Genomic DNA, 23,933 nt, shown 5'->3' with positions numbered 1-23,933 from the left:
AGGTGAACGAGGGATAGGACGCGAAACCATTGGAAGCAAGCCACACGATGACCGACGCAAGACTTTCCCTCCCTGCACCCCAAAGAAGGCGGCGTTGCTTTTGCAGCCTGGGGGAACTAGGGGACTAGGGGACTACTGGGCCTTTGCGCAGTAGCTGCACTGGGCCTAGTATCCGTAGTTGCATCCTACATTCCGATTTACGGATATAGAGACCGATGTTTGCTTTCCGAACCCGCGAACCACGATTAATCATCGTCGTCACGGCATGGCCCCCAAGTTTGCATCTTTCACTATCCAACCTCTAACATTAAGATGCGGCTCATATAGCACCGGGTTGATGGCTCCTTGTGTACCATCAATAAGCTGCGCTGGCTTCTCTCGCCAAACCACCGTGTGTGCCTCGTTTCAAAGGGACCCGACAACCGCCTCTTTTCCCACGTGGAGCCATAGGCGGCTGGGGTAACCCAGCGACGAAGCCTTAGGACCCCCAAGAGGGAGGGTGTGATGGGATTGAGGCTTTCACGGCTTCCTACTCAGGAACAGTTCCAACTGGACACGTCCATGTTGATCTCTTGTCTGAAATGACTCTCGTATTTTCGCCTTTTTCCTGCCAAGAGGGCAGATGACGGGGATGTAAGTCAAAGGGCCGACAAGAGGTCTGACACATATATCAGATGTCATGCTTCACAACCAGCTGCTGGTACAGCTGAAGCTGAGCACATCCAGCGCCTGACTCCAGGAGGAATGCGATTAGTCCATGGGATCAAGCAGGGGCTTTGCGTCAGCTTTGCGAGCGGCAATGATTACGGATATGTTCCTACGGCAATGGGCTCAGAACATTCCAGCTTTCCAAAGATCCCGCCTTGCCCGCCCATCTTTGCACCTTGGATACCTTGACAGTGGTAGACGGAACGGGAACGGCAGCAGGCGGATGTTTCAGAGACGGCAGCCCACACCTTCGGGTCTTCCGCAGTCTCCATGAACAAGCCGTCATCAACATCATGTCATCAAGTCGTTCAGCTGTTGCAAAAACCGGGCCCAGCACGCTTGTTGCAACAACGCCAACCCATTAGCATCAGCAGCGGCAGTCCGGTTGTCGCACCTTGTGGCCCATGATCCCGCTGGAGCCGTCTCCTCCGGTTCTTCCATGATCTTCTCCAGCTAGAACCATGGTTCCGTCACGGTGAACCGAAGATCAGATCAAAGGCAAGGTGGAGGCGGATGCGGAGACGATGCTGAGTGAGTGTACAGTAACCACTGCCGCTGCCGCTGCCACTGCCGCCATGATACCTTACGCAAGCCTACCTGCCTGGCGAGGTAGGTCTGACTGACGAGTGCGACCTTCCCAGCAGAGCAGCGTAGTATAACCGTAGGCTGGTTTGCCGGGTTTGCCCAGACTTAAAGATCAGCAAGCAGAGTGACCGCTTCCGTTCATGGCTTCTAGAGTCCGTCTGGCCGGTACCTTGGGTCGTACAGCGGTAGCTTCGCGGCGTCGCCCTGCGTCCCCACAGGCAGGTGGGCACGGTCCCTTTCTTTGGTTCTGAATCTGAGATTGCCGGTGGCGGCGTTGATGGTGGTGTTGGTGGTGGTAGTGGTGGTGGTGGTGTGCTTGATGGTGAGCCTTGAGGTTGTAAGTTGCAACTGCTGTCGCTTGCTGCTGTGACCTGTCCAATTGAGCTGTCACCGCTGGCTGCCCAGTCAGCATAAGTCGTCGCTTCATTCGCGTCAGATGAGTGAGATGTGAGGTGTCGTCTGTAGCAGCAGGAGCAGTGGCAGCAGCTCGTCGAAAGAGAGAGATCTCTCCCCATCTCGCCTCGCTTTCCTCTCCATCCGGTGGTCCCTTCCCCTCCTTCCACCCCAGCTACCAGAGCGTGCTGAGGTACCTTAGACTGGACCCTCGAAAGTACTGGAACTCTTGCTGAGTGGTCACTGCCTCAGTGCCTGCACACCGGTCAGCGCTGTTCCATAGGTTGCAAGTTGCGGCAAGTGCTAACAGTGGATGCTCTGTGTCATTGGAAGGCGCAACTTGCGCCAAACGTTTCTAGGTTCCGCTCTTTCCTTCCGATTCCCTGCACCTTAGCTGCACATCCACTGCACCTGCTTCTCGCTGCTCCCCCCGCCTGCATCTGCGCTGCACGCACTGCACGCACAGCAAGCCAACCCGCCAGCATCTTCCCGGCCGCCCCCAGTCGTAACTCCCCTCCATCCTCTCCCATCTTCTGTCCTCTGCGATTGCGACTTGACTGCGATTGACTGCTACCTACTCCGTCCCCCGTCCCCAGTCCCACGCCTGAAGTACCTTACTGTGTTCCCTACCTGCGTACCTTAGGTAGTTACCCAAAGTAAGGTATTCTTACTTGTACCTCCAGGTTTGAGTCTTGACACTTTTCACTCACTCGCACTCGCACCAACAAACCAACCGACTTGTATCCATCCGTACCTTACCTTACCTTACCTTACCTACATACTGTGCATACCGCCTCCTATTCGCAGCTCCTTTTTTTCCTCCTTCTTTATTCTTTCTTCCCGGCTTGTTTGCATCTTTTACCCCTCTGCCCTAACTTACCTTACCTTGCTCCCTCTATTTCTCCAGTTCTCCCATCCTGGCTGCATCTGCTGCATGTTGCGTCCCGTAGCCTCCGACCTGAGCCCGCGCCAGAGCCTGCGACGAATCCACAACCGCCCGACATCATCCACGTTCACGTCCACGTCCGCGTTCAAGTCCCTGTCCCTCTTTCTCTTACTTCAAAAGTGGCGTTCCTCCCCCACTAAGCATACTCGCCCTGAGCTTTTGTCTCTTACAACGTGCCAGGCCATCAGCAGTCGTCTCCCGAACCGTCTTGCTGCAGCCCCGTGCCGTACTTACTGCTCTGAAAAGTCGCCTACCTACACCACCATCTCGTTCCCTTCTTATACTACATCCCGCTCCATCAGCAGCAAAGTCACCTTCTCATCTCACACAGACCACGGTAAACAGATCGCTGCCATGCCCAACACCGATACCGCTGCCGCCGGGCTTCCGGCCGGCTCATCTATACCTCACCGCGAGCAGAGGCCCCAATCCGTCGAACGGGTGACGGATCATCTCGAGACACCCTCCCTCGACGATCGTACCTACCGTGTTGTGAGGCTGTCCAACAAGCTCGAGGCCCTGCTGGTACACGACCCGGAGACGGACAAGGCCAGCGCCGCCCTAGATTGCAATGTTGGAAACTTCAGCGACGAGGAGGAGATGCCAGGAATGGCCCACGCCGTCGAACATGTACGGCCCCCCTCACCGAGACTATGCCTAGACTCAGAATCTCCCTGTCCCAACGCTCAGCCTCTTTCCCGCTCTCCGTCACGCTGACAATTGCATGCGCAGTTACTGTTCATGGGTACCAAGAAGTTTCCCATAGAAAACGAATACTCACAGTACCTCTCCAACAACTCGGGCAGCTCCAACGCTTACACCGGCGCAACCTCGACTAACTATTTTTTCGACGTCTCTGCAAAGCCTGCCAACGACCAGGAGCCAACAGCCGAGAACCCCTCGCCCTTCAAGGGAGCACTCGATCGCTTTGCGCAATTCTTCATTGAGCCCCTGTTCCTCGAGTCGACCCTCGATCGTGAGCTGCGCGCGGTGGATTCGGAAAACAAGAAGAACCTGCAGAATGACCAATGGCGACTCCACCAGCTGGAGAAGTCTCTTTCCAACCCGAAGCACCCGTTCTGCCACTTCTCGACCGGCAATCTCGAGGTTCTCAAGGAAGACCCAGAGTCCAAGGGTGTCAATGTCCGCGCAAAGTTTATGGAATTCCACGACAAGCACTACTCGGCAAACCGCATGAAGTTGGTGGTTCTAGGAAGAGAGCCTCTGGATGTTCTTGAGACATGGGTTGCCGAGTTTTTCTCCGGAGTTCCCAACAAGGATCTGGCGCCCAATAGGTGGGAGGCTGAGGTGCCCTTCCGCGAGAGTGAGCTGGGTATGCAAGTCTTTGCTAAGCCCGTCATGGATTCTCGCGAGCTGAACCTCTTCTTCCCATTCCTCGATGAGGAAAAAATGTACGAGTCGCAACCTAGTCGTTATGTAAGCCACCTGATCGGTCACGAGGGCCCTGGTAGCATCATGGCCTACGTCAAGGAAAAGGGCTGGGCCAATGGCTTGAGTGCCGGTGCTTATCCCGTTTGCCCGGGCTCTCCTGGTATTTTCGACTGTCAGATTCGCCTGACAGAGGAGGTAAGTCCTGCACTGAGATGACCATCGCTTTGACACTCCCCCACCTCGAATGCTGACGTACACCACAGGGTCTCAAAAACTACAAGGAGATTGTCAAGGTCTTTTTTCAATATGTCGCGCTTCTCCAGGAGGCGCCACCCCAGGAATGGATTTTTGACGAACAGAAGGGCATGGCCGACGTCGACTTCAAATTCAAGCAAAAGACCCCAGCAAGCCGATTCACGAGCAAGATCAGCTCTGTGATGCAGAAGCCTCTCCCGCGGGAATGGCTACTCAGCGGATACAGTCGGTTGAGGAAGTTCGATTCCGGGTTGATTGAAAAGGGCTTGGCGTGCTTGAGACCAGACAACTTCCGTATGACTATTGTGTCACAAAAGTTTCCCGGTGACTGGAATCAGAAGGAGAAGTGGTATGGTACCGAGTACCGCCACGAAAAGATCCCCGAGGACTTCATGGCTGAGATCAAGAAGGCCGTCTCAAGCCCTGCGTCGGAGAGACTTTCCGAGCTTCACCTTCCTCACAAGAACAATTTCATCCCCACCAAGCTTGAGGTCGAGAAGAAGGAGGTCAAGGAGCCGGCTCTGTCGCCGCGTGTCGTCCGAAGTGATGGCCTCGCTCGGACGTGGTTCAAGAAGGATGACACCTTTTGGGTGCCCAAGGCCAATTTGGTCATCAGCTGCCGGAACCCCAATATCTACTCCACCGCGGAGAACGCTGTCAAGGCAAGGTTCTTCACCGATCTGGTCCGCGATGCGTTGGAGGCGTACTCGTACGATGCCGAGCTTGCAGGCCTGCAGTACAGCGTCTCGCTCGACGCCAGAGGTCTGTTCCTTGACCTTAGCGGGTACAATGACAAGCTGGCGGTACTCCTGGAGCAGGTTTTGATCACGATCAGGGATCTGAAGATCAGAGACGAGAGATTCGACATTATCAAGGAGCGCCTGAATCGTGGCTACAACAATTGGGAACTACAACAGCCGTTCAGCCAGGTCTCTGATTATACGACGTGGTTGAACTCTGAGCGCGACTACGTTGTGGAGGAATACCTGGCCGAGCTGCCTAACATTACTGCTGAAGACGTCCGGCAGTTCAAGAAGCAGATGCTTTCGCAGGTCCACATTGAGTCTTATGTTCACGGAAACTTGTACAAGGAGGATGCTCTCAAGCTCACCGACATGATTGAAACCGTCTTGAAGCCCCGCGTTCTTCCGCGACCCCAGTGGCCAGTGATTCGGTCTTTGGTCATCCCCCCCGGATCAAACTACGTATACAAGAAGACGCTCAAGGATCCGGCCAATGTAAACCACTGCATCGAAGTTTGGCTCTATGTCGGCGACAAGGGGGATAGAATGGTACGAGCCAAGACGATGTTGCTAGACCAAATGGCACACGAGCCAGCCTTTGACCAGCTGCGAACCAAGGAGCAGCTTGGTTATGTCGTCTTTAGTGGAGTTAGAAGCTTCTCCACTACGTATGGCTTCAGGTTCATCATTCAGAGTGAACGGACACCCGAGTACCTTGAATCGAGAATTGAGGCTTTCCTCAACCTGTTCTCCAACACGTTGGACAACATGTCCGAGGCAGACTTTGAGGGTCACAAGCGCAGTCTGATTGTCCGGAGGCTTGAGAAGTTGAAGAACCTAGACCAGGAGAGCAGCAGACACTGGGCCCAGATCGCCAGTGAATATTACGACTTTGAGCTCCGTAAGTTGCCAAACATGAAGTTCGGAATAAATAAAGTGCTGACAACGTTATTTACAACAGCTCAAGAAGACGCCGCCCACATCAAGACGCTCACCAAGGCCGACATGTTGGAGTTCTTCCAGACGTACATTAAGCCCGGATCGGCAACACGGGCGAAGCTCTCGGTGCACTTACGTGCACAGGCTACAGCACCGGCCAAGGAGGGTACCGAGGCCAAGGTCAACGGCGTCAGCAAAGAAGAAGAGTCATTGCCATCAAGAAATTCTCCACCGGTGGTTATCGAAGACGTTCGCAGTTTCCGAGCCAGCCTTGTTGCGACTAGTGGCGCGCGACCTGCCAAGGATTTGACTGAGTACGAAGACACTGATGCCAAGCTATGAGGAGAGAAAGGCGGATGAGGGTTGTTCAAGATGTTCACGCATACATGGTCAGACATACAGACACACACACACACACACAGAGGCGGCGTTGAGACTTTTCGGTAGTGTTTTTTAAGACGCATTTGCTAGAGAGACAACGGACTCAGGTCACACTACCTATGTTGTCTTCAGTCAAACAAGAGCTTGGAGAGACATAGCCGTCGGATTCGGTCCCGGGGTGTACAGGCATTGATGGATGGAATATAGGGAGCATGATGGTATGAGGCTTCACGACATAGGATAGAACCCTAGTAACTCTTAAAGCCCCCGGTTCCGTCTGTCCACATAGACAGACGGAAAGGAAGACTGCCTCCTCCCATTGCTACCTGAGGTAGCTTTGGGGAAAGAGAAGTCGAATAGAAGAATTACAGCTTTGTATGCTATACCTATGGAAGTTCGACGAGATGTCCGAGTAACAACTACCGAATGACCCCTGCAGGAGCAGACTGCACGAGTCAGCCATGGATAGAAAGTGGCGAATGTTGGGTTTATCTCTGGCCGAGTCAATTGAAAGTGAGAATGTACATGCAGTAAAATATGGTGAACAATTTAAGATTTCAAGCATGGTAGAACCTGTTTACACAGCCCGAGGTATGGGTAACAATTTACTGTCAGTGAGGAACGCCATTTCCGAGACGATGAGAGTGCTGGCTGAGCTGACGTCAGGTGGGATGGAGAGATGCATAGTGGGGGCGTGAGGGCGCTTGGACTTGAGATTTGTTTGCAGTACTCCTCCGTAGGTATGGAACTGATTTTTCTCAAAACAGGTGCAGTCAATGGTCGTCAATTCCTTCCTTCATACGGGAAGTTGAGTGAAGTGTGGGGATGGATGGTGGGCTGAACTGCAGGAAGGAACACAAGATCGGGGGGATCTGAGAAAAAGACTTGGTTTTTTTTTTTGTTTTTTTTTTCCCTCCTCTTTCTGCCCCCCTCACCGTACCCGGTCCCCTCTTTCTCCAATGCTGAATACGTGCCTTCCCTGTAAATTTCTTGACCGTCTCTTTCCTTTTTTCCAAGTGTTGAAAGTCTCAGTGGGGGAGGGTCGAAAATTCTGTGAGGTTTCTTCGGTCCCATTTTGGACGAATTGGAGTTGGTGTGAGGGAGTCTGCTCCTTTGCCCTTTACCGAATATTCCCTACAAGTAGTTATACGGATAGACAGGACATCTCATTTGGCCTTGGTCAGGGCAAGCAGACCCAATATTGGGCTAGGTGCGGGGAAGAATCTATAGGGATGGTGCCTTTGATGCTAATCGTGATTGTGCCAACAGAGAGCATTTATTTAGACGAAGGGAAGGAACTGAAATATGTTTAATGACATCCATCACTTGCTCCTAGGACGAGCCTCCAAGCCGCAGTCGTACTCTGGATGCCTTGACAAGTCATTCATCCAATCGTCAGGTCAGCACGGGTCAGGCAAGGCCACCCCCCGATCCTAGACCAATATAGAAAGTAGAAAGAGAGAGGGGGGACTGAGATGTTTTGGGGGTGGGTGGTGGAAATGGTCTAAACTCGTGCGTCAAGTCTCTATCCCGCACTGACTAAAATCCAAAAGTCCGCATCCAGAATTTGCTGCCTTTGACGCCTTTGTAGCATTGAATTGGTAGGCTCCCCCAACAGCCCAGAGCAATGGATGATGCATTACTCAGGAAGTACCTTGCGAAATAACAGCAGCACCGTTGCTTGCTTTGAATTTATGTGTACGCAGTATGGCAGTAGGTAAAAGGTGCTGTGCAAAGTTGTGACAAGCAGATAGAATGTGACCTGACAGAGTGAGACCTTGGACCTTTCAACCCACACGCCTCTCCCTCTCGTTTCAATCCGTTTAGTCTCTCTCTCTTTCACCACTCTTCCTCGCTCTTTCCCATCCCTCTTGCCTAGGTCACAAATTAGAGACAGAAGGCACTGGACTGGGGCATCTCTAATCTGCCCCAACTCAAACACACCCACATCCGTTCACCCTCCCGTCACCAGCTCACGTCCCTCTTACACACCTCTCACCGGGACACCGACCTAGACTGGACGAGCACAGCGCATTTACAGTACGCCACAGCACAGCAAAACACAGCACAGCTCTTGCTGTCCAGTTGCAATTAGATCCAATTGCTACCCGCTGCCCTCACGAGTCACCTTACCCTCTTCCACTGTCTGCATCTTATTCCATCGGACCCTCCCACTTTCTTCTCTCCACCCCACAGCCCACCCCCAAAAGTACAGTCGTCTGTCTGTGTCTGGACGTCCTCAGCTGTAATTAATTCTCTTTCTCCCCGACAGCACCTGCCACTGCACTTGCACTTGCACCTGCACCTGCACACCCCCATCGGCTTTGCGGCTTGCCCTACCTTACCTCACAGCATTATAGTGCCCGAGGTACCGTCGATTCTTCCCCACGAGGTCCAGTACTGCTGGACAGACCTCGAATCGAACCGGATCCTCTTGTGAAACCGAATCTGGTCCTGGATCTGGCTGCACCACACATGCAATACGCCCTCTCCCGCCCTCTGTCACCGCACCCAATTTTCCCCCGCTGCCACTCCGGAGCTGCACAGGCAGCTCGCCTTCACCACGTCTTCCTCAAAGAAGAGAAAGATCTCTCGCAATCAGACGCGCACCGACGACACATCTAATCCATCTTCTCCCGACACCGTCCTGCCGTCGTGCGAGCCAAACGACGATCCAGCCTTCTCCTTCTCTGCCGCCCACTCCACCGACGGCCTGTCGACCCCTACATACCTTCGAGGCGACTCGTACCCAGCATCAAGCCTGCCTGCGCGCCTGCAGACTGGCTCCCTCGTCTCTGCCGAGTACGCATCAAGCACAGCTGCCTCATCACCTTGTGGTGTTGCCGACCTGTCCATTGACAGCGACCGAGGAGGCGATATTTCTGGCACAGAGACTGGCACTGCGCTGACGTCCCATTCAGCCAGAAGCCGGTCTCCCTTCAACGTTTCCCGCCGCGCCATCATGACCAGTGATGCCAACCCTCACCAGCGTTCCTCCTCTCCCTTGAAACGAAGAGCCTCCAGCATGGATCCCGACGCCGATGTCAGTATGAAGGAGGAGGATGTCGAGATGGCCTCAACCAACCACCAGCAGCAGCAGCAGCAGCAGCAAAAGTCTGCCGAGGATGCCGAGTCAGCCCCGACTTCCTCCAATACACACTTGCCTAGGGCCATGAGTGTCGACCTGCCCGATAATGTTGCGAAGGGAGCATCCAACAAATCCAATGACAAGGGTACGAGTATCTACGGTTGTGAGACTATATAGATGGCTATTCGCTGACCAAGGGTTTTCCGATAGATCTCCCCCCTCTCGAAGATCAAATCAAGACCATCCAGACCCTCCTGAAGGCCTTCAATGACGAACCCCCGAAAGTTGGCGATGTCGCATACGTTGTGTCAAGATCATGGGTGGAAAAGGCTTTGGCGCTTGGCGGAGACCCCAAGTTCGCCAAGAAAGAGACGACAAACGAGCCGTTAGGTCCTGTGGACAATTCCGATCTCATTCTCGAGGTCCTGTCCCAGCCCAGCGGTGACGACTTTGTCCGGATGAAGCCTGGTACTGGCATGGAGGAGTGCGAGCTCTTCCCAGAAGACGCCTGGACGCTCGTCTCAGAGTGGTATGGCGTCGGCGAGGGACAGAAGCCTATCGTGCGCAGTGCTATCAACGCGGCGCCGGACTCGACGACCGAAAAGAACGTCATGTTTGAACTGAATCCGCCCGTCTTCACAGTCCACAGACTCTGGTCCATCGCGAGTCCTTTCAAGATTAAAGACGAGCTTAAGAGCAAGGAGCCCCTCGTCCTGGCTCGGAGTGCCACCACACCCTACAACCCATTCTTTAAAGAGCTGAAGGAGCTCACCGGGGTCCCTCTGGATCGTAAGATGCGGGTATGGCAGCTTACTCAACAGCCCGAGGCGCAAGAGTCATCACCTCGGTCTGCCCTTACACCGCCCGATTCCCCAAACCCGGACAAGGACGGCGAGAGCTCGTCAGGCCCTTGGCAGCGCATGCTCGTGGAGGTGCCTAGCTTCACAAAGGTCAACGGCGGAGACCGACAGGTAGTGCCTGCCGTGGACAACACTGCCAACCCCAACTACAACGGCAACTCTCCGCTCTCGGTCTATGGACTTATGCAAGACATGACTCTGGTGATTGACGAAGAAATCGCGAAGAACGCTTGGGTCTCAACTTACTTCAAGAATGGCAAGAACGACAAGGTTCTGGCATCTAGAGGCTCTGCCGCGAGCCTGAAGGCCAACAGCAGTGGAAGAAGCAGCCCTGCTCCTCAAGGACCCGTTACTCGAGGCCGAACCCAGCAGAAGAAGAAACCTGGCCGGGGCTTAGGCGCCGTAGGTCTTCAGAACCTTGGAAACACCTGTTATATGAACTCGGCCCTACAGTGCGTCCGCAGCGTAGAGGAATTGACAAAGTACTTCTTGACGGACAAGTATAAAGAGGAGCTCAACAAGGGTAACCCTCTTGGTTACAAAGGACAGGTGGCGATGGCTTACGGTGGACTTCTCAAGGAGATTTACAACGAGTCGAGAGGTGCAGTCAGTCCTCGCGACTTCAAGAACACAGTCGGTCGTGCTCGCGCCACTTTCCAGGGCTGGGGTCAACAAGATACCCAAGAGTTCCTCGGTTTCCTCCTCGACGCGTTGCAAGAGGACCTCAGTCGTATTCATAAGAAACCTTACATTGAGAAGCCGGACTCAACAGACGACATGATAGGTGACGAGGAGGCCATTCGCAAGATGGCTGAGGAGGTCTGGGATATCACTCGGAAGCGCGACGACTCCGTGATTGCAGACCTCTTCACTGGTTTGTACAAGTCCACTCTCAAGTGCCCGACGTGCGACAAGATCAGCATTACTTTCGACCCTTTCAACAACCTAACTTTGCCGCTGCCCATGGAGGACATGTGGAGTCGGCCTGTCAAGTTCTATCCGCTCAACGACGTGCCTGTGAAGTTTGAGGTTGAGCTGCCGAAGCACAGCGCCATCGAGTTGTTGAAGAAGGCGCTCTCAGACAAGACGGGTGTGCCTGTGGAGTTGTTGATGGGAGCAGAGGAGTTCAAGGGCAAGTTTTTCAAGGTCTACTCCGACGCCACCTCGGTTTCAGAGGAGATCCAGTCCAACGATATTCCTGCTTTCCATGAGCTGGAATCGTCGCCGACCAACTACCCTCCCAAGCAGAAGAAGATGGGTACGCCCAGCTCGATGCTAGAGATTAGTGATGAGCCATGGATTGACCCACGCACTGAGCGTTTGCTGGTTCCTGTTCTTCACCGCAAGAAGACGGGCAATACTTACAGATTGAGGGGAGATGATATTGCAGCGCCCCCTCACTTCATCGTTGTCACGCCTGAGGAGGTAAGCTGAATACTAGTTCTTGTGACACTTTTGGGAAACTAACAGCATTGTAGTCCCGGAATGAGGATGCCATTCGTCGCAAGGTTTTGGAAAAGGTGGCAACGTTCTCTACCTGGTCAGAATTTGAGGAAACCGATGAGAGCACCGATGCGGATATGGTCATCACATCCCAGTCAGATGCTGACTCGTCAGGAGACAGTAAGGTTGTCTCTAACTCGGTCGAAGGCGAGGATGACTTGGTGAACGTTTCTGTCGGCGCAGGCGAGCAACAGCAGACCCGGCGACCTACCCTGAAGCAGTTCAACGTTCGCCGCCCGAAGTGGGCGAACTCCAAGGAATACCTCCCGCCTCACCTCCAGAACCTGTTCGAGCTCAGCTTCTTTGGCGAGAGTAACGACTATGGGTTGCCCGTGGGCTGGAATACGGTGGACGACAACAAGAGCTTTCGTCTCCTATCTTCTCGTGCCCCGGAACTCCCCAACGAGGACTCGAACAGCCCTGGCTCTACCAACGGTGCAGATAGTGAGCACGAGAGTGTCAGCGAAGAGACTACTCCGCAGTCTGTTGAGGAGCAGACCCGCATGGCGGAGGAGTCAGAAGAAGACGAGCCCGTTCGCGTCATCAAGGTATGTATGCACCGGGCGAGCGACAGCAAGAGAAGCGGCACAAGCTAACGTTACACAGCCGATGAACCGAGGAAGGGGCAACCACAAGGTCGGTGGAGCTCGCCGAAAGAATAACAAGGGCAACAAGACCTACGGAAAGAGGGGCGGCAAGCGCCGCAACAGAGACTCGCGGAACAGCAAAGAGCAGCCCTTCCATGTGGTCGACGTTGAGCCTCAGCCATCGCCTGAGGACGATATTCGCGGTGGCCCGCTTGTCCGTCTGGATGAGGGCATTGTTGTCGATTGGTCTGAGGAAACTTGGGACTTGGTCTTTGGCAAGGAGTCACTGCGCGACAGCGACGATAACCGCGGCTCAAAGACATTCACCGAGCCGGAGGAGCTCAAGGACCCCATCTTGGAACAGAAGCGTAAGTCGCGGATGGCTCGCAAGAAACAGGGCATTACCCTTGAGGAGTGCTTGGACGAGTTCGAGAAGGCCGAAGTCTTGTCTGAGCAGGACATGTGGTATTGTCCACGCTGCAAGGAGCATCGACGTGCTAGCAAAAAGTTCGATCTCTGGAAGACGCCAGACATCCTCGTGGTTCACCTGAAGCGGTTTAGCAGTGCTGGCTGGCGCCGCGACAAGCTTGACGTTTTGGTTGACTTTCCCATCGAGGGTCTCGACCTTCACAAGCGCGTCCTTTGCCAGGAGACGGGCAAGGAAGAGATCTACGACCTAATTGCTGTTGACGATCACTTTGGTGGTCTTGGCGGTGGCCACTACACTGCTTACGGGCGAAACTTTGTTGACGGCCAGTGGTACAACTACAATGGTAGGTAGACCCTTGCAGAGCATGACTTCTCGTACTCACCATTTTCCAGATACATCAGCCAGCAAGACTTCGCCCGAGAGCGTCGTTACTAGAGCGGCCTACCTGCTCTTCTACCGGCGTCGGTCCGAGGGCCCATTGGGCGGCCCTCGCTTCAAGGAGATCTTCGACAAGTTCGACAAGGATGGAGAAGACGATGATGAAGAGGACACCGATTCGGGGGAAGATCAACGTCTCGTCGGGGGCTCCTCCCTAACTGGATCGTCGAGACTTGGGATCGGAGCCGAAGCAACTCACCCGCGCGGAAATCGTGGTTTGGCTAGTAACACAATGTCTACGGCCAACCCGGGTGCAGAGGATGAATTGCCACCTTATGAGGGTAGCTCCAGCACCAATGTTGGTAGCGACAACATCCAAAATAGCATTGAGGATGAGGGCATCGGCATGACGGACTACAACGGAGACTTGACTGCTTTCTCAGCTACGCAGGGCTGGAACTGGAATTCCTTGGACTCCGCTGATGGAACCAATAACTCCCTTGGTCTGGATGGCTACGGTAGCGACGACGCACAACCAGACTCATCAGACGAGCGCGAAGTCGGCAACGACACTGATATGCAGTTTGATGAGACCATGGGAGATTACGAGACCGCCCATGATGAGGCGCCTCCGCCGCCCGACTTTGGCGCTCAGGTTGGTCTGTCAGAGATCCAGACCGCCGCATGGGCCCGTCAGAACAATGCAGAGGTCATCTCTGTGCCGGCTGCAGATGACGATGCCGCTTCCACCGAGGCAGCTGAGATCCACCTCGACGATGACGCGGAGACGCACGGACAGACTACTCGGTCACACTAGTTCTTGCCGATGGATCTACTAGACGATTGCAACGTATTGTGATTTTGAGAAAAAATCTGTTGTCCGCTTCGGCGTCCCACAGAGAAATGAAGAGACGCCTGGACGTATACCAAGACACGAGCACAGCAAATGTGTTCATGGGGCTGAGAACAAGTACCGGGGGGTTGGTTCATGGGAGGAGGGATGCATTACACAAAACAAAAGCAGAAAGGATACAATGAGGCGTAAATAGAGATAGAGTCCCCCTCATGCCCTGGCATATACGAGGCTAGTCTTCCATGGCCTCGCTGGTTTTTATTGGAGTATCGGTTGCATGACGGCACGTGTGTATGACTTTTGATTATCACCTTATGCTATAAGAGGATATGACAAATCCTTAAAAAAAAACTGGCTGTGTATCCTGCCTGTGAAATATGTGTTTTTGGAATGCCGTTTTGTAGTGGTTGTTGACTGACAGACTTGGTGAACCACCTCAGATTAAAGCTCCGTATTCTAGGGTACCTGGTGCGAGTGAAGTTCAAAAACCTGCCTTGACTGCACAGAGGCACACTCCCACTGTCTGTCGGGTCCGTGCTCAATGGGTGGGTCGGCAACTCGGTCGACGGGGCATTAGTTCTTCCCGACGAATGACAGCAGGTGTAATCAATTGCTTCAGCGAACACCAAGCTATCCCCAGAAACCCGAGCGTAGGTTGAAAGCCAGGACCGGAATCGAATTGACGACCGCCCCCCCCTCGAATCCGAAGCCAATCCCCACCACTCAATTGAGCCAGCACAGCATGTTGTCGGCATCCAGACGAGCAGCGACGAGCGCCCTGTCGCGGCAGCTCCGCGTCGCCTCGAGACCCTTTACCGTGTCGACGACGGTCCGCACGACCGAGAGACCCGCCGTCGTCGAGAAGAACGAGGCCGCGACGCCCCAGGTCGCCGACAACACCGTCCCCGAGACGGTTGGGCAGGCGCCCAACCGGTCGCTCGTGTGGTCGCGCAGCCAGAAGCCCCGCGCCGAGGCCATGACTGGTCCGCGGTTCGAGCAGACTGATTTCTCCCTCCAGGTGAGCGAAGCGACGCCGACGACCCCCCCGGAATTGAGTAGAGAGAGAGGGATGCGAGAATCGATGGGAGAAGAGGAGTCAATTGTTTGGAGATTCAATTGTTTGGAGATGCAATTGCTGCAGAGGGTTAGAAAGTCTATGGGAATCGGAGACTGACGTGTGTCGACGATATTATAGCCACAACCTCACTCCGCGATGGAGCTCGTCCGCAAGGAGCCCGTCCGGTGGACTCACGCCCGCGTCGTGGCGTGCGATGGCGGCGGCGGACCATCTGGTCACCCTATAATCTTTATCAACACTGACAAGCCGGAAATTTCGAGCTGCAACTACTGCGGTCTTCCTTTTGTAAGTTGTATCCCACATGTCCTGTTATCTGTACATCGCAATGAGTCGAGCAATGGGGGAGCTAATTGGTGAAATGACTAGGCCAACGAGCACCACCGCAAGCACCTCGAATCCCTCCCCGAAACCTCGTACCCCCTCGCATAGAGACGGTCAGTTCCAGCTGTGGGACGGTAGAACGGGAGTGTTTAGCTACGGCAACGGCAAGAGCAATAGCGGCAAGGGGTCGCCAGCTTTGGGACGAAAAGAGAGAGCGTTTAGACACCGTGTGCTGTGCGACGGGCTAGGCCGTGGGCTGTGTAGATATAGCAGGATCAGAGTTGCTTCGGGTTAAACCAATTTCACAATTTCTATTCAAAATGGGCAGACGTGTGAGTTTTCGAGATTTGAGACTTCAGTGGCGCGCAGCATTGCTGCTATCTTCTGCAAATAGCTTGACTTTGTCGAGATTCGCTATTTGGTATGTCGGCATTGTGAGAAGGACGTTGATGGGATGGCAAATGTGGGTTGAAATGAAGACTCATGACCGCCAAACCGCCCTATAGATTAGTTTCGTTTTTCGAGAGATGCATGGGAAAGGTTGCCGGACAGTCGTTGCACAAATTTGACATTCGTCATGGTGCACTGCAGAATGTGACTTGGATTCCACCATGAAATACACCACCAGCTTCAATGGGTATTGAATCACTACGATAAGGAGACATGACACAGGATCCAATACAAAAGACAGAAGGCATTGTCAATGATTTTCAAATATGCTACTTTACTCAATCCACGGGGTCCGAGGTCATATTAGTACTACTACTGCCTGCGTCTTTTGCGTGCAGTACCGTACCTCTCTCACTAGAATCGTCCAATCTGCTGCTTCCCCAAGGTAATCTGACCTCACTTTATCCATCAAACCTGCCCCACCAGATTGGAGACCAGCGCGCGCCCGCATCATTTTCCACACTCCAAGCACGAACGCAATGTCTCCGACGACACCACAAAACAACCGTAACCAGACCTCACAGACGACGACCTTACTCATCCTCTGCTTCATCATCATCTGCCTCTTTCCCAACTTATTTCACTTTCTCTGGAACCTGCCTCTCACAGCCCTGGGCTACGCACTGTCGATAGGTAGCAGCAGCTCAAAGTCATCTACCACAACCCCACGTCATACCCCACCACCACCCTCATCCGCAACAATCATGACGGGCTCCTGGTTCCAAAAGCAGTTCTCCCTGCCCGCCCGCTCGCGCGGCTCCTACCTCATCACGGACGAGATCGTCGGCGCCCTCCCGGAGCTCAAGAATTATAAAGTCGGCATCCTTCACCTGTTTGTCCAGCACACGAGCTGCGCCCTCAGCCTCAACGAGAACTGGGACGACGACGTCCGCGCCGACATGAGCGATGCGCTGGACCGCATCGCGCCCGAGGCCGGGCCCAAGGGCCAGGAGCTGTACCGCCACAGTGCTGAGGGTCCCGACGACATGCCGGCGAGTTTTTCTTTTCTGTCTCTCTCTCGAGATGTCGAGATGCTACCTACAGCATAGTGTTCTAATATCATGTGTCACAGGCTCACATCAAGAGCGCTCTCGTTGGCGCGAGTGTTACTATCCCGATCAAGGATGGCAAGTTGGTGAGTCCCATTGCAAAAAAGGTCGAAATGCTGGATTTTCGGCTCACTTACATCGTCTAGGCCACCGGAACTTGGCAAGGAATCTGGTACCTGGAGTTCAGGGCTAGCAAGCACCAGCGCCGCCTCGTGGCCACCATCCAGGGAGAGCCCAAGGCGTGAGTTTCTGGGGTGTTATGCAGATAGACTGAGAACATGGAATGAGAACAAAATCACCAATCCCACTTTCAAACGACGAATACCATTCTATGTGGTGTCGATCGATGCAAATATCGCGTCAAACCTATTGTACAGTCCCACCGGTCTACCTATGGCACTTTTGTGACCTACGCCAAAACGCCTCGCCCCTGATCCCTTTTCGTGAGAAGCCCTTCCCCCTTTCTGCGTCCGCGCTTCACGCGACTCGCAACTCTTACTGCTGCTGCTGTTGCTGCTCGCCGTTCTCCTCTTCGTCCCCCTTGGCCTCCTGCATGTCCGTATCGTCGCCGCTCGCCAGCACCTTTGTTCTAGGGACGTATCCTTCCGGTGCGCTCGCGCCGGGCGTAGCAGCGACGATGTTGCCGTTCTCATCGACGAACTCAAAGTTGTATCTGCTGAGGAGGTGAGGAATCGCGGAGAGCTGGGGACCGTATCTCGCCGTGTTGTCGTAGAGCTCGAACAGGGGGACTGCGAGGAGTTTCATGTTCTTGGGGACGCTGAGCACCTCTGTAGGGGGACACGGGTTAGCAAAAAAGTTTTGATGTTATCGTCGTTAAGGGTCTCCGTAAACGTACTGCTCTTGGGCAACTGGATAAAGTAAAGCTTCTTGCATTCCTTTGGCCGAGTCACATGCGCCGGGACAAAGGGGTACATGAAGGTCTCAAAGTTGGGCCGCCACCACTGGGCCAGGCAATCGCCGACCTGCCAGTCGGCGGGCTCCTCGCCCTCGCCGATGCGGCCGACGGGGGCGAGGCGCTCGTCGAGGCGGGCCTTGAACCCTTCGACCTCGTCGTCCTCGGGGCGGAGGTAGTCTCCGGGGAGCTTGAAGAAGGCGTTTGCGATTTGCAGCATGAGGATGTGCGGGTGGTTGTGCTCGTGGCAGACGAGGATGCCCTCGCAGGTGCGGCGCATGCCGTGCTGGGTGTAGTGCTCCTCGAGGCGCTTGAGGCGGGCGATGACGGAGGGGTCCTCCTCGGGCTGGGTCTCCTTGACGCCGAAGGTGTAGTTGGAGAGCGGGTAGAGCCGGATCGTGTCTGGTTGGTTTGAGTTGAAGGAGAGGGGGATGATGGGCGCGTGGCCCGATTGCAGGGCCGTGGTTGTGATTGTCGACATTGTGGCTGTCGTCCCTATTTGTGTCTTCTCGGGTGTTTCTCGTGGGATGCGCGCGGTGGGCGGGAAATGCTTATAGGAAAGTTTGCAGCTGATGACCAGGTTCGGCTTTGGAAAGAAGGCGCGTTGGACAGGGCTGGGGAAGCTGAGCTAAAGCACGGAGGTGTTGGAGCTTCCACGATTCGACTAGGAGACACGGGTTGGCGAATGGGGAAGGCGGTGGGGGCTGAACCCCTGATACCCCGGCCCCACCATCCGGACCTGCTTCCCCGAGGTGAGCGGCCCAAGTCCAACGACACACCTTGCCGTACCTTACATCGCGAAGCATGATTGCTGCGTACACTGATCCCACCACTATTGCTTCTTTGAATTTACATCTCATAGATTTATTTTGTTCAACTAGCGTATCTTGCTCTCTTGTGCTAAACAAAATCTAGAAAACTTCCCTGCGAAAATGAAAAGCAAAGCCGCTGCACATACTTAGAACACATTGTGTTGTCTTGCCATCGCCATCGCCATTGCCAAAACTGGTGCTGAGCTTGTTGAACCTTGAAAGCTAATTAGGAAGCCGTGTATTCCTTTCAGGGTGCGCAGGTTTATAGCCGTGGCTGTTGTTCTCCTCGTGGATCGGGACGGCCATACGAAGTCCCCATGACAACATAACAACTGCAGTCCACTGGGATAGCCAATGTGGTAGACATTTTACTGTACCACTAAGGTGTTTCATACTGTTTGTTATCCGATTACCAGCATTTAACAATTCATTGTTCATACTCGAGTCTTGGTGAGAGAGATCACATTGCCTATCAGATCTGTGTGCAACTCGTTGAAACGTCTACCGGTAGCATTGTGATCACTATCATATCTTGTAATAGAACTACAAATTCGGAATCGGTACAGTATCAAGACTTAATCATATCGTTTCTATCAATTGCTCCTCGCTCGCAAGATCGCTAGCACTCACCAGCATGCTACATGTACTCGACCCACGTATACCAGCCGGACAAAAGGCACCTAACTCAGGATAGGTTCCCTCTCTCACAGGCGGAGGCAGAAGCACCCGCTCTTTGCTCCCAAAATTTAAAGGAAGGCACCTACTTTAGAACAGAGCACCTTCACTTATTTTCTCGTCTGCCTATGCTCTCTTTCCTCCATCCTTTTTGTTGTTAACTTCGCCCACTCACCGACTTACCCGCCCCAAAACTTGCATCTTCCACACCTCCCACACCCTACTCTGCATCGCACAACAGGCTTGAGAAAATCGATTCTCCGCGTTTTGAGGGCCAGGTTGGTCTCCAGGCTTCATCACTGTACCTCTTCTTGCTCATACGAAAGCGGCTTCGCTATTCTCGGGAATTCTGACATCTCCCAATCGCGTGAGGAAGGCGATTCTGCTCACTTGTTCCCAGCTTGGTAAGTCATCAAATAATTTCTTCAAGCCATGGCGATCGAAAAGAAGAGCTTTCGTCCCTTATTTTCTCGAGAATTTTCTCGAAATTACTGATTTTCCTCGCTTTTGCCCCTACACTACCCTCGCCTCTCTCTCATACAAATCATCTGCCCTCAAATCCTTGCCAGTCACCCTTCTGTCGCTTATTTTCATTTGAACTAGCTCCTGTTTTTTTATTTAAAATCTAAGCCAAGAAGCACTCGCTGACATACCACACACCTCAGATACTCACTGCTGTCAAACCGGGGAGCAGCAATGGACGAAAACGATGGCCATGGCGGCTTGTCACTGAGCGATGTGGCTCATTCGAAGCTGGACCGTGCTAAGACGGGTACAGTGCCTCTCAAGCTCAGAGAGACGACTACCAAGACCACCGAGCTACTTGGTAACCTCAAGACATCCTTGGGCGGCATGTCCGATTTCAAGAGGACCAAATGGTGGTGTGAGATGATTGACCAACTCCAAAAGAAATCGGGCATGCCGCGCATCGTCATTGGCGTTCTGGGTGACACTGGATCCGGAAAGAGCTCTGCAATCAGTGCTGTTCTGGACGAGGAAAGAGTTGTCCCTACCAACTGTATGCGGGCCTGTACGGCTGTCATCACCGAAATCTCGTGGAACAACTCCGATGATCCGACACAGAAGTACCGTGCAGAGATCGACTTCATCACCCAAGGGGAATGGACGGAGGAGCTTTTCCAGCTCTACAGAGACCTCTTCGACGCTGAGGGCAGACTACTCTCGACAGACATTCGCAACCCTGATAGTGAGGCTGGTTCTGCATACGCCACTTTGCGCGCTGTTTATCCTCAACTTAATGATGAGGAGTTCGAACAGAGCCATCCCACTGCGCTTGCCAGCTACCCGAGTATCAAAGAAGTGATTGGTGCAAAGATGGTTGTTGTAGACAGCGATCCCGATAATTTCTACACGAAGATCCAATCATTTGTGGATTCGGAGGAGAACAGCGGCGGCTCCAATGGCAGGCCTCAGGAACGCAAGATGGCGTTCTGGCCTCTGATCAGGGTTGTTCGTGTTTTCTTGAAGTCAGAGATTCTATCCACCGGTGTTGTTCTAGTGGATTTGGTATGTTCTTGCAATTCATTCTGCTCCTGGCTACGCTGACATATAGAAGCCCGGAGGACGGGATTCGAACAGTACCCGAGCCGCCGTGGCGGCCAAGTACATCAAAGAGTGTACTAGACTGTGGGTAGTCGCGCCGATCAATCGTGCTGTTGACGACAAGACGGCAAAGACTCTCATGGGCACCAACTTCAAGCAGCAGCTCAAGTACGATGGTGCATACTCTAGTATCACCTTCATCTGCACGAAGGCGGACGATATCGCCCTTGATGAAGCGGCCGACACTCTTGGCATAAAGGATATCATTCGAAACCAGCAAGAGCGATATGAGACTATGCAGCCTGAGATCAACTCAAAGAAGAAGCAGTTGAAGATATTGGAGTCTCAGAAGACAGGCCACCATGCCCACTACAAGGCGATCGGCACTGATCTCGATACCTGGCAGGTAGTTCACCTACAGGCCAAGAATGGCCAGAGAGCTTTCACGCCCTACGAGTCACCTCGCAAGCGCAAACGCCGGACCAGAAACTCGTCGGCTGAGGCTACACAGCTCAAGGAGAACGTGGAGGCAAGCGACACAGAAGAAAGTGATGACGAAGATGAACTTGCGAAGGACCTGCATGATTCCTGCAATCAGCGTGAAGCTGTATCAGCCGAAGATGCACTTGCAAAAGTCAACGAGCTCAAGGAGATCAAGAAGGCTATGCGCGAACAGAAGCATCGGTTTATTGAGCAGATCAAACAGCTCAAAGAGACCATCGACGATCTGGTGGCCTCGCGAACTCAGCTCAAAGTCAACATGTATCGTGTGTGTATCCAGGGCCGGAATCTCTACTCTCGCGAAGAGATTCAGAAAGACTTCGGCATTGGCCTTCGCGAGTGAGTAACTTCAGTCATCCCAATGGCTAGAGGATAATTTCACTAATGGTGATCTTCAGACTGGATGATGAACTTATCGCGGAGCAGCAGAGTGGTGAGGCATCACCAAATATCCAGGAGTCTACCAACTACGAACAGATCGGCAGAGAGTTAGCCGTCTTCTGCATCAGTAGCCGTGGATATCAGCAGTTGAGGGGCCGGATGAAGAAGGACGCTCGTGTCTTGGGATTTAACTCCTTGGATGACACTGGGGTCCCGGGTCTTCGAAATCACACCCTTTCCCTGACTGCCGACATCCAAGCTTGCTACTTCAAGAGCCATCTGAACGACATCGGCCGTGTGCTTCAAGGACTAGATCTCTTTCTCGCCGGTGACGAGGCCAGTCTCAAGCTCTCAGAAGCAGAGAGAAAGGAGGAATGTCAATTTTTGAAGACGACCTTGAAGAACTTGCACAAGGTAAGTTGATATTTGGAGCATGTGACATTATGCCGAAATCTAACGTCTCTCTCAAAGGACCTGAAGAAGGACATGGCTGAATGCATGAGCGCTTGTCAGAAGGCTGTTCAAGGCACATTGGTGCGCGCGCCGCAAGGCGCCAGCAACGCGTCCGCAAAGGCGATTGCTACTGTCCACAGCTGGGGCGCGGATCCCAAGGCTGGAGGCCTTCGCTTCCACACCTATCGAGCCACTTGCCGTCGCCGGTAAGTCGCCCACAGCAGACGTCCTGTCAGTGCTCAAGTAACTAACACCGTAAAAGTGGCATATTCAAGGGTGCTGCCGGCCCTCGCGATTTCAATGAAGGTGAAATAGATCAGTGATGTATCATGCTAAGGCATCGGCTAATCATGGGCGTAGAACTTTTGAAGCCTCTCAAGAATCGCGTGGCTCACAGTTGGCACACAAGCTTTAACGTCAAGCTGCCTGCGATTCTGGATGATTTCGCTGTGGCTTTCAAGGCGCAGGTTGACGAGTTCCATAGAACGATGAAGAGTCGCCGTTTTCTTCTTGAGAACAGTGGCCTGGTCCAAGGCATTTTCGCCAAGCAGGTGACCAGGTTGGCCGATAAGCTTGACGGCGCGACGAAAAAGAAGAAGCTGTTCGTCGCCGACAGCCAGAAGGATGCCAATCGCTGCTTCGTTCCTGTGGTGCTTGATGCCATGCTCCACGCCTACGACTACTGCGCCCAGCAGAGAGATGAGAATTTTTCCGCATCACGATCGCGGAGAGTCAAAGCATAAAGCTAATGAGACTTATAGGCGCCGGCTGCTTCTTTGTCATCAAGGACTACATGGAGAATCACATTAAGACCCAGCGAGTGACCATGTTCAAGAAGGCTGCCGACAAGACTTCTGACGCGGCGCAGCTGATCGTGAAGCGTCTGGACACGATGATCCGCGACGAAGCCAAAGGTCTTCTGGCTATCGTCGAGCAGGACTACACCACCCTCATCGGAACGGTGGCGACCGAGTCAGACAAGCGCGTTCAGAAGATGCTGAAGCCCGTTCTCAACAAGTTCTACCGGGAGCTCATCGATGCCCTGACTCTTATTGAGGAGGAGATCGTCATTCCCACTGCTGAAGTCGAGACTGAGCCGGGCGGTGACGGAAGTGATGATGAGTATCAACCCGATGAGGACATTGGTTATTGATGACTGGATTATGGGTCTTGCGAGAATTGTGATATTGGAATCTGTCTTTGGCCCCTGTGGAATTTGGGATATGGATACTCGGACTTGTTGCTTGATGAAACTTACTCTTCCATCATAGCACGCTAGGTCTGGGTATGAAGATTTCCAATGGCTATGGGGTAACCGCCTGGTTAGGCACTGAGATAGGATTCTGATAGGAAATGAATGTACGAACAAGGAAACACTGCGCTGAGTTGAGGAGGCACATTGATTAAGCGGCAGTGACAACCTCTCTGAAGGTTGGCAGTTGCCTCTGAACGGCTACACTGTGATGATGAGTAGCGGTCACTTACACGCAAGCTACTCTGAACCTGGTCTCAATTTCGTTTTCCAGTGAATAAATGGCTGTCATCAACAACGGTAGTGATCGAGGTATCATCAAGATATAATCTCCTGTCCGAACGTACCTAGTTGCAGCTGGCGAAGTGTGCGTAGCTAGTCACCTTGCTGTCTTCAAATAACTGCAAGGTGGCCATATACCACCAGCCTCGGCAGCCGGAGCAA

General features: G+C 53.4%; 6 protein-coding genes across 6 annotated transcripts; 5 read left to right on the top strand and 1 right to left on the bottom strand.

The window, feature by feature from the left end:
- Positions 1-2,986: 2,986 nt before the first annotated feature.
- Positions 2,987-6,303, top strand: N0V96_008577 (uncharacterized protein; the record flags this gene model as incomplete). Its single annotated transcript, XM_065758378.1, has 3 exons — positions 2,987-3,262; positions 3,365-4,219; positions 4,288-6,303. 3 exons carry the CDS (start codon positions 2,987-2,989, stop codon positions 6,301-6,303), a joined length of 3,147 nt encoding a protein of 1,048 aa, XP_065613133.1.
- A 2,514-nt stretch (positions 6,304-8,817) lies between these two features.
- On the top strand, positions 8,818-14,005 carry N0V96_008576 (uncharacterized protein; the record flags this gene model as incomplete). Its single annotated transcript, XM_053197861.2, has 6 exons — positions 8,818-8,843; positions 8,890-9,575; positions 9,641-11,715; positions 11,769-12,341; positions 12,400-13,153; positions 13,203-14,005. 6 exons carry the CDS (start codon positions 8,818-8,820, stop codon positions 14,003-14,005), a joined length of 4,917 nt encoding a protein of 1,638 aa, XP_053044649.2.
- A 778-nt stretch (positions 14,006-14,783) lies between these two features.
- On the top strand, positions 14,784-15,548 carry N0V96_008575 (uncharacterized protein; the record flags this gene model as incomplete). The annotated part of the gene is made up of 3 exons (XM_053197860.2): positions 14,784-15,059; positions 15,237-15,404; positions 15,486-15,548. 3 exons carry the CDS (start codon positions 14,784-14,786, stop codon positions 15,546-15,548), a joined length of 507 nt encoding a protein of 168 aa, XP_053044648.2.
- Positions 15,549-16,594: 1,046 nt separating this feature from the next.
- Positions 16,595-17,184, top strand: N0V96_008574 (uncharacterized protein; the record flags this gene model as incomplete). Its single annotated transcript, XM_065758377.1, has 3 exons — positions 16,595-16,882; positions 16,963-17,025; positions 17,086-17,184. 3 exons carry the CDS (start codon positions 16,595-16,597, stop codon positions 17,182-17,184), a joined length of 450 nt encoding a protein of 149 aa, XP_065613132.1.
- A 250-nt stretch (positions 17,185-17,434) lies between these two features.
- Positions 17,435-18,333, bottom strand: N0V96_008573 (uncharacterized protein; the record flags this gene model as incomplete). The annotated part of the gene is made up of 2 exons (XM_053197858.1): positions 17,435-17,727; positions 17,796-18,333. The coding sequence occupies 2 exons, from the start codon at positions 18,331-18,333 to the stop codon at positions 17,435-17,437; spliced, it is 831 nt and encodes a 276-aa protein (XP_053044646.1).
- A 1,702-nt stretch (positions 18,334-20,035) lies between these two features.
- N0V96_008572 (uncharacterized protein) lies at positions 20,036-23,390 on the top strand (the record flags this gene model as incomplete). Its single annotated transcript, XM_065758376.1, has 6 exons — positions 20,036-20,866; positions 20,913-21,742; positions 21,802-22,198; positions 22,256-22,443; positions 22,647-22,968; positions 23,025-23,390. 6 exons carry the CDS (start codon positions 20,036-20,038, stop codon positions 23,388-23,390), a joined length of 2,934 nt encoding a protein of 977 aa, XP_065613131.1.
- Between the last annotated feature and the right edge of the window lie 543 nt (positions 23,391-23,933).

The sequence above is a fragment of the Colletotrichum fioriniae genome (genome assembly GCF_027942845.1).
Source record: "Colletotrichum fioriniae strain IMI 355084 chromosome Unknown scaffold_10, whole genome shotgun sequence".
Lineage (NCBI taxonomy): Eukaryota > Fungi > Ascomycota > Sordariomycetes > Glomerellales > Glomerellaceae > Colletotrichum > Colletotrichum fioriniae.
Note: the sequence above shows the minus strand (reverse complement) of the source record. Positions and strands in the feature narration are given on the sequence as shown.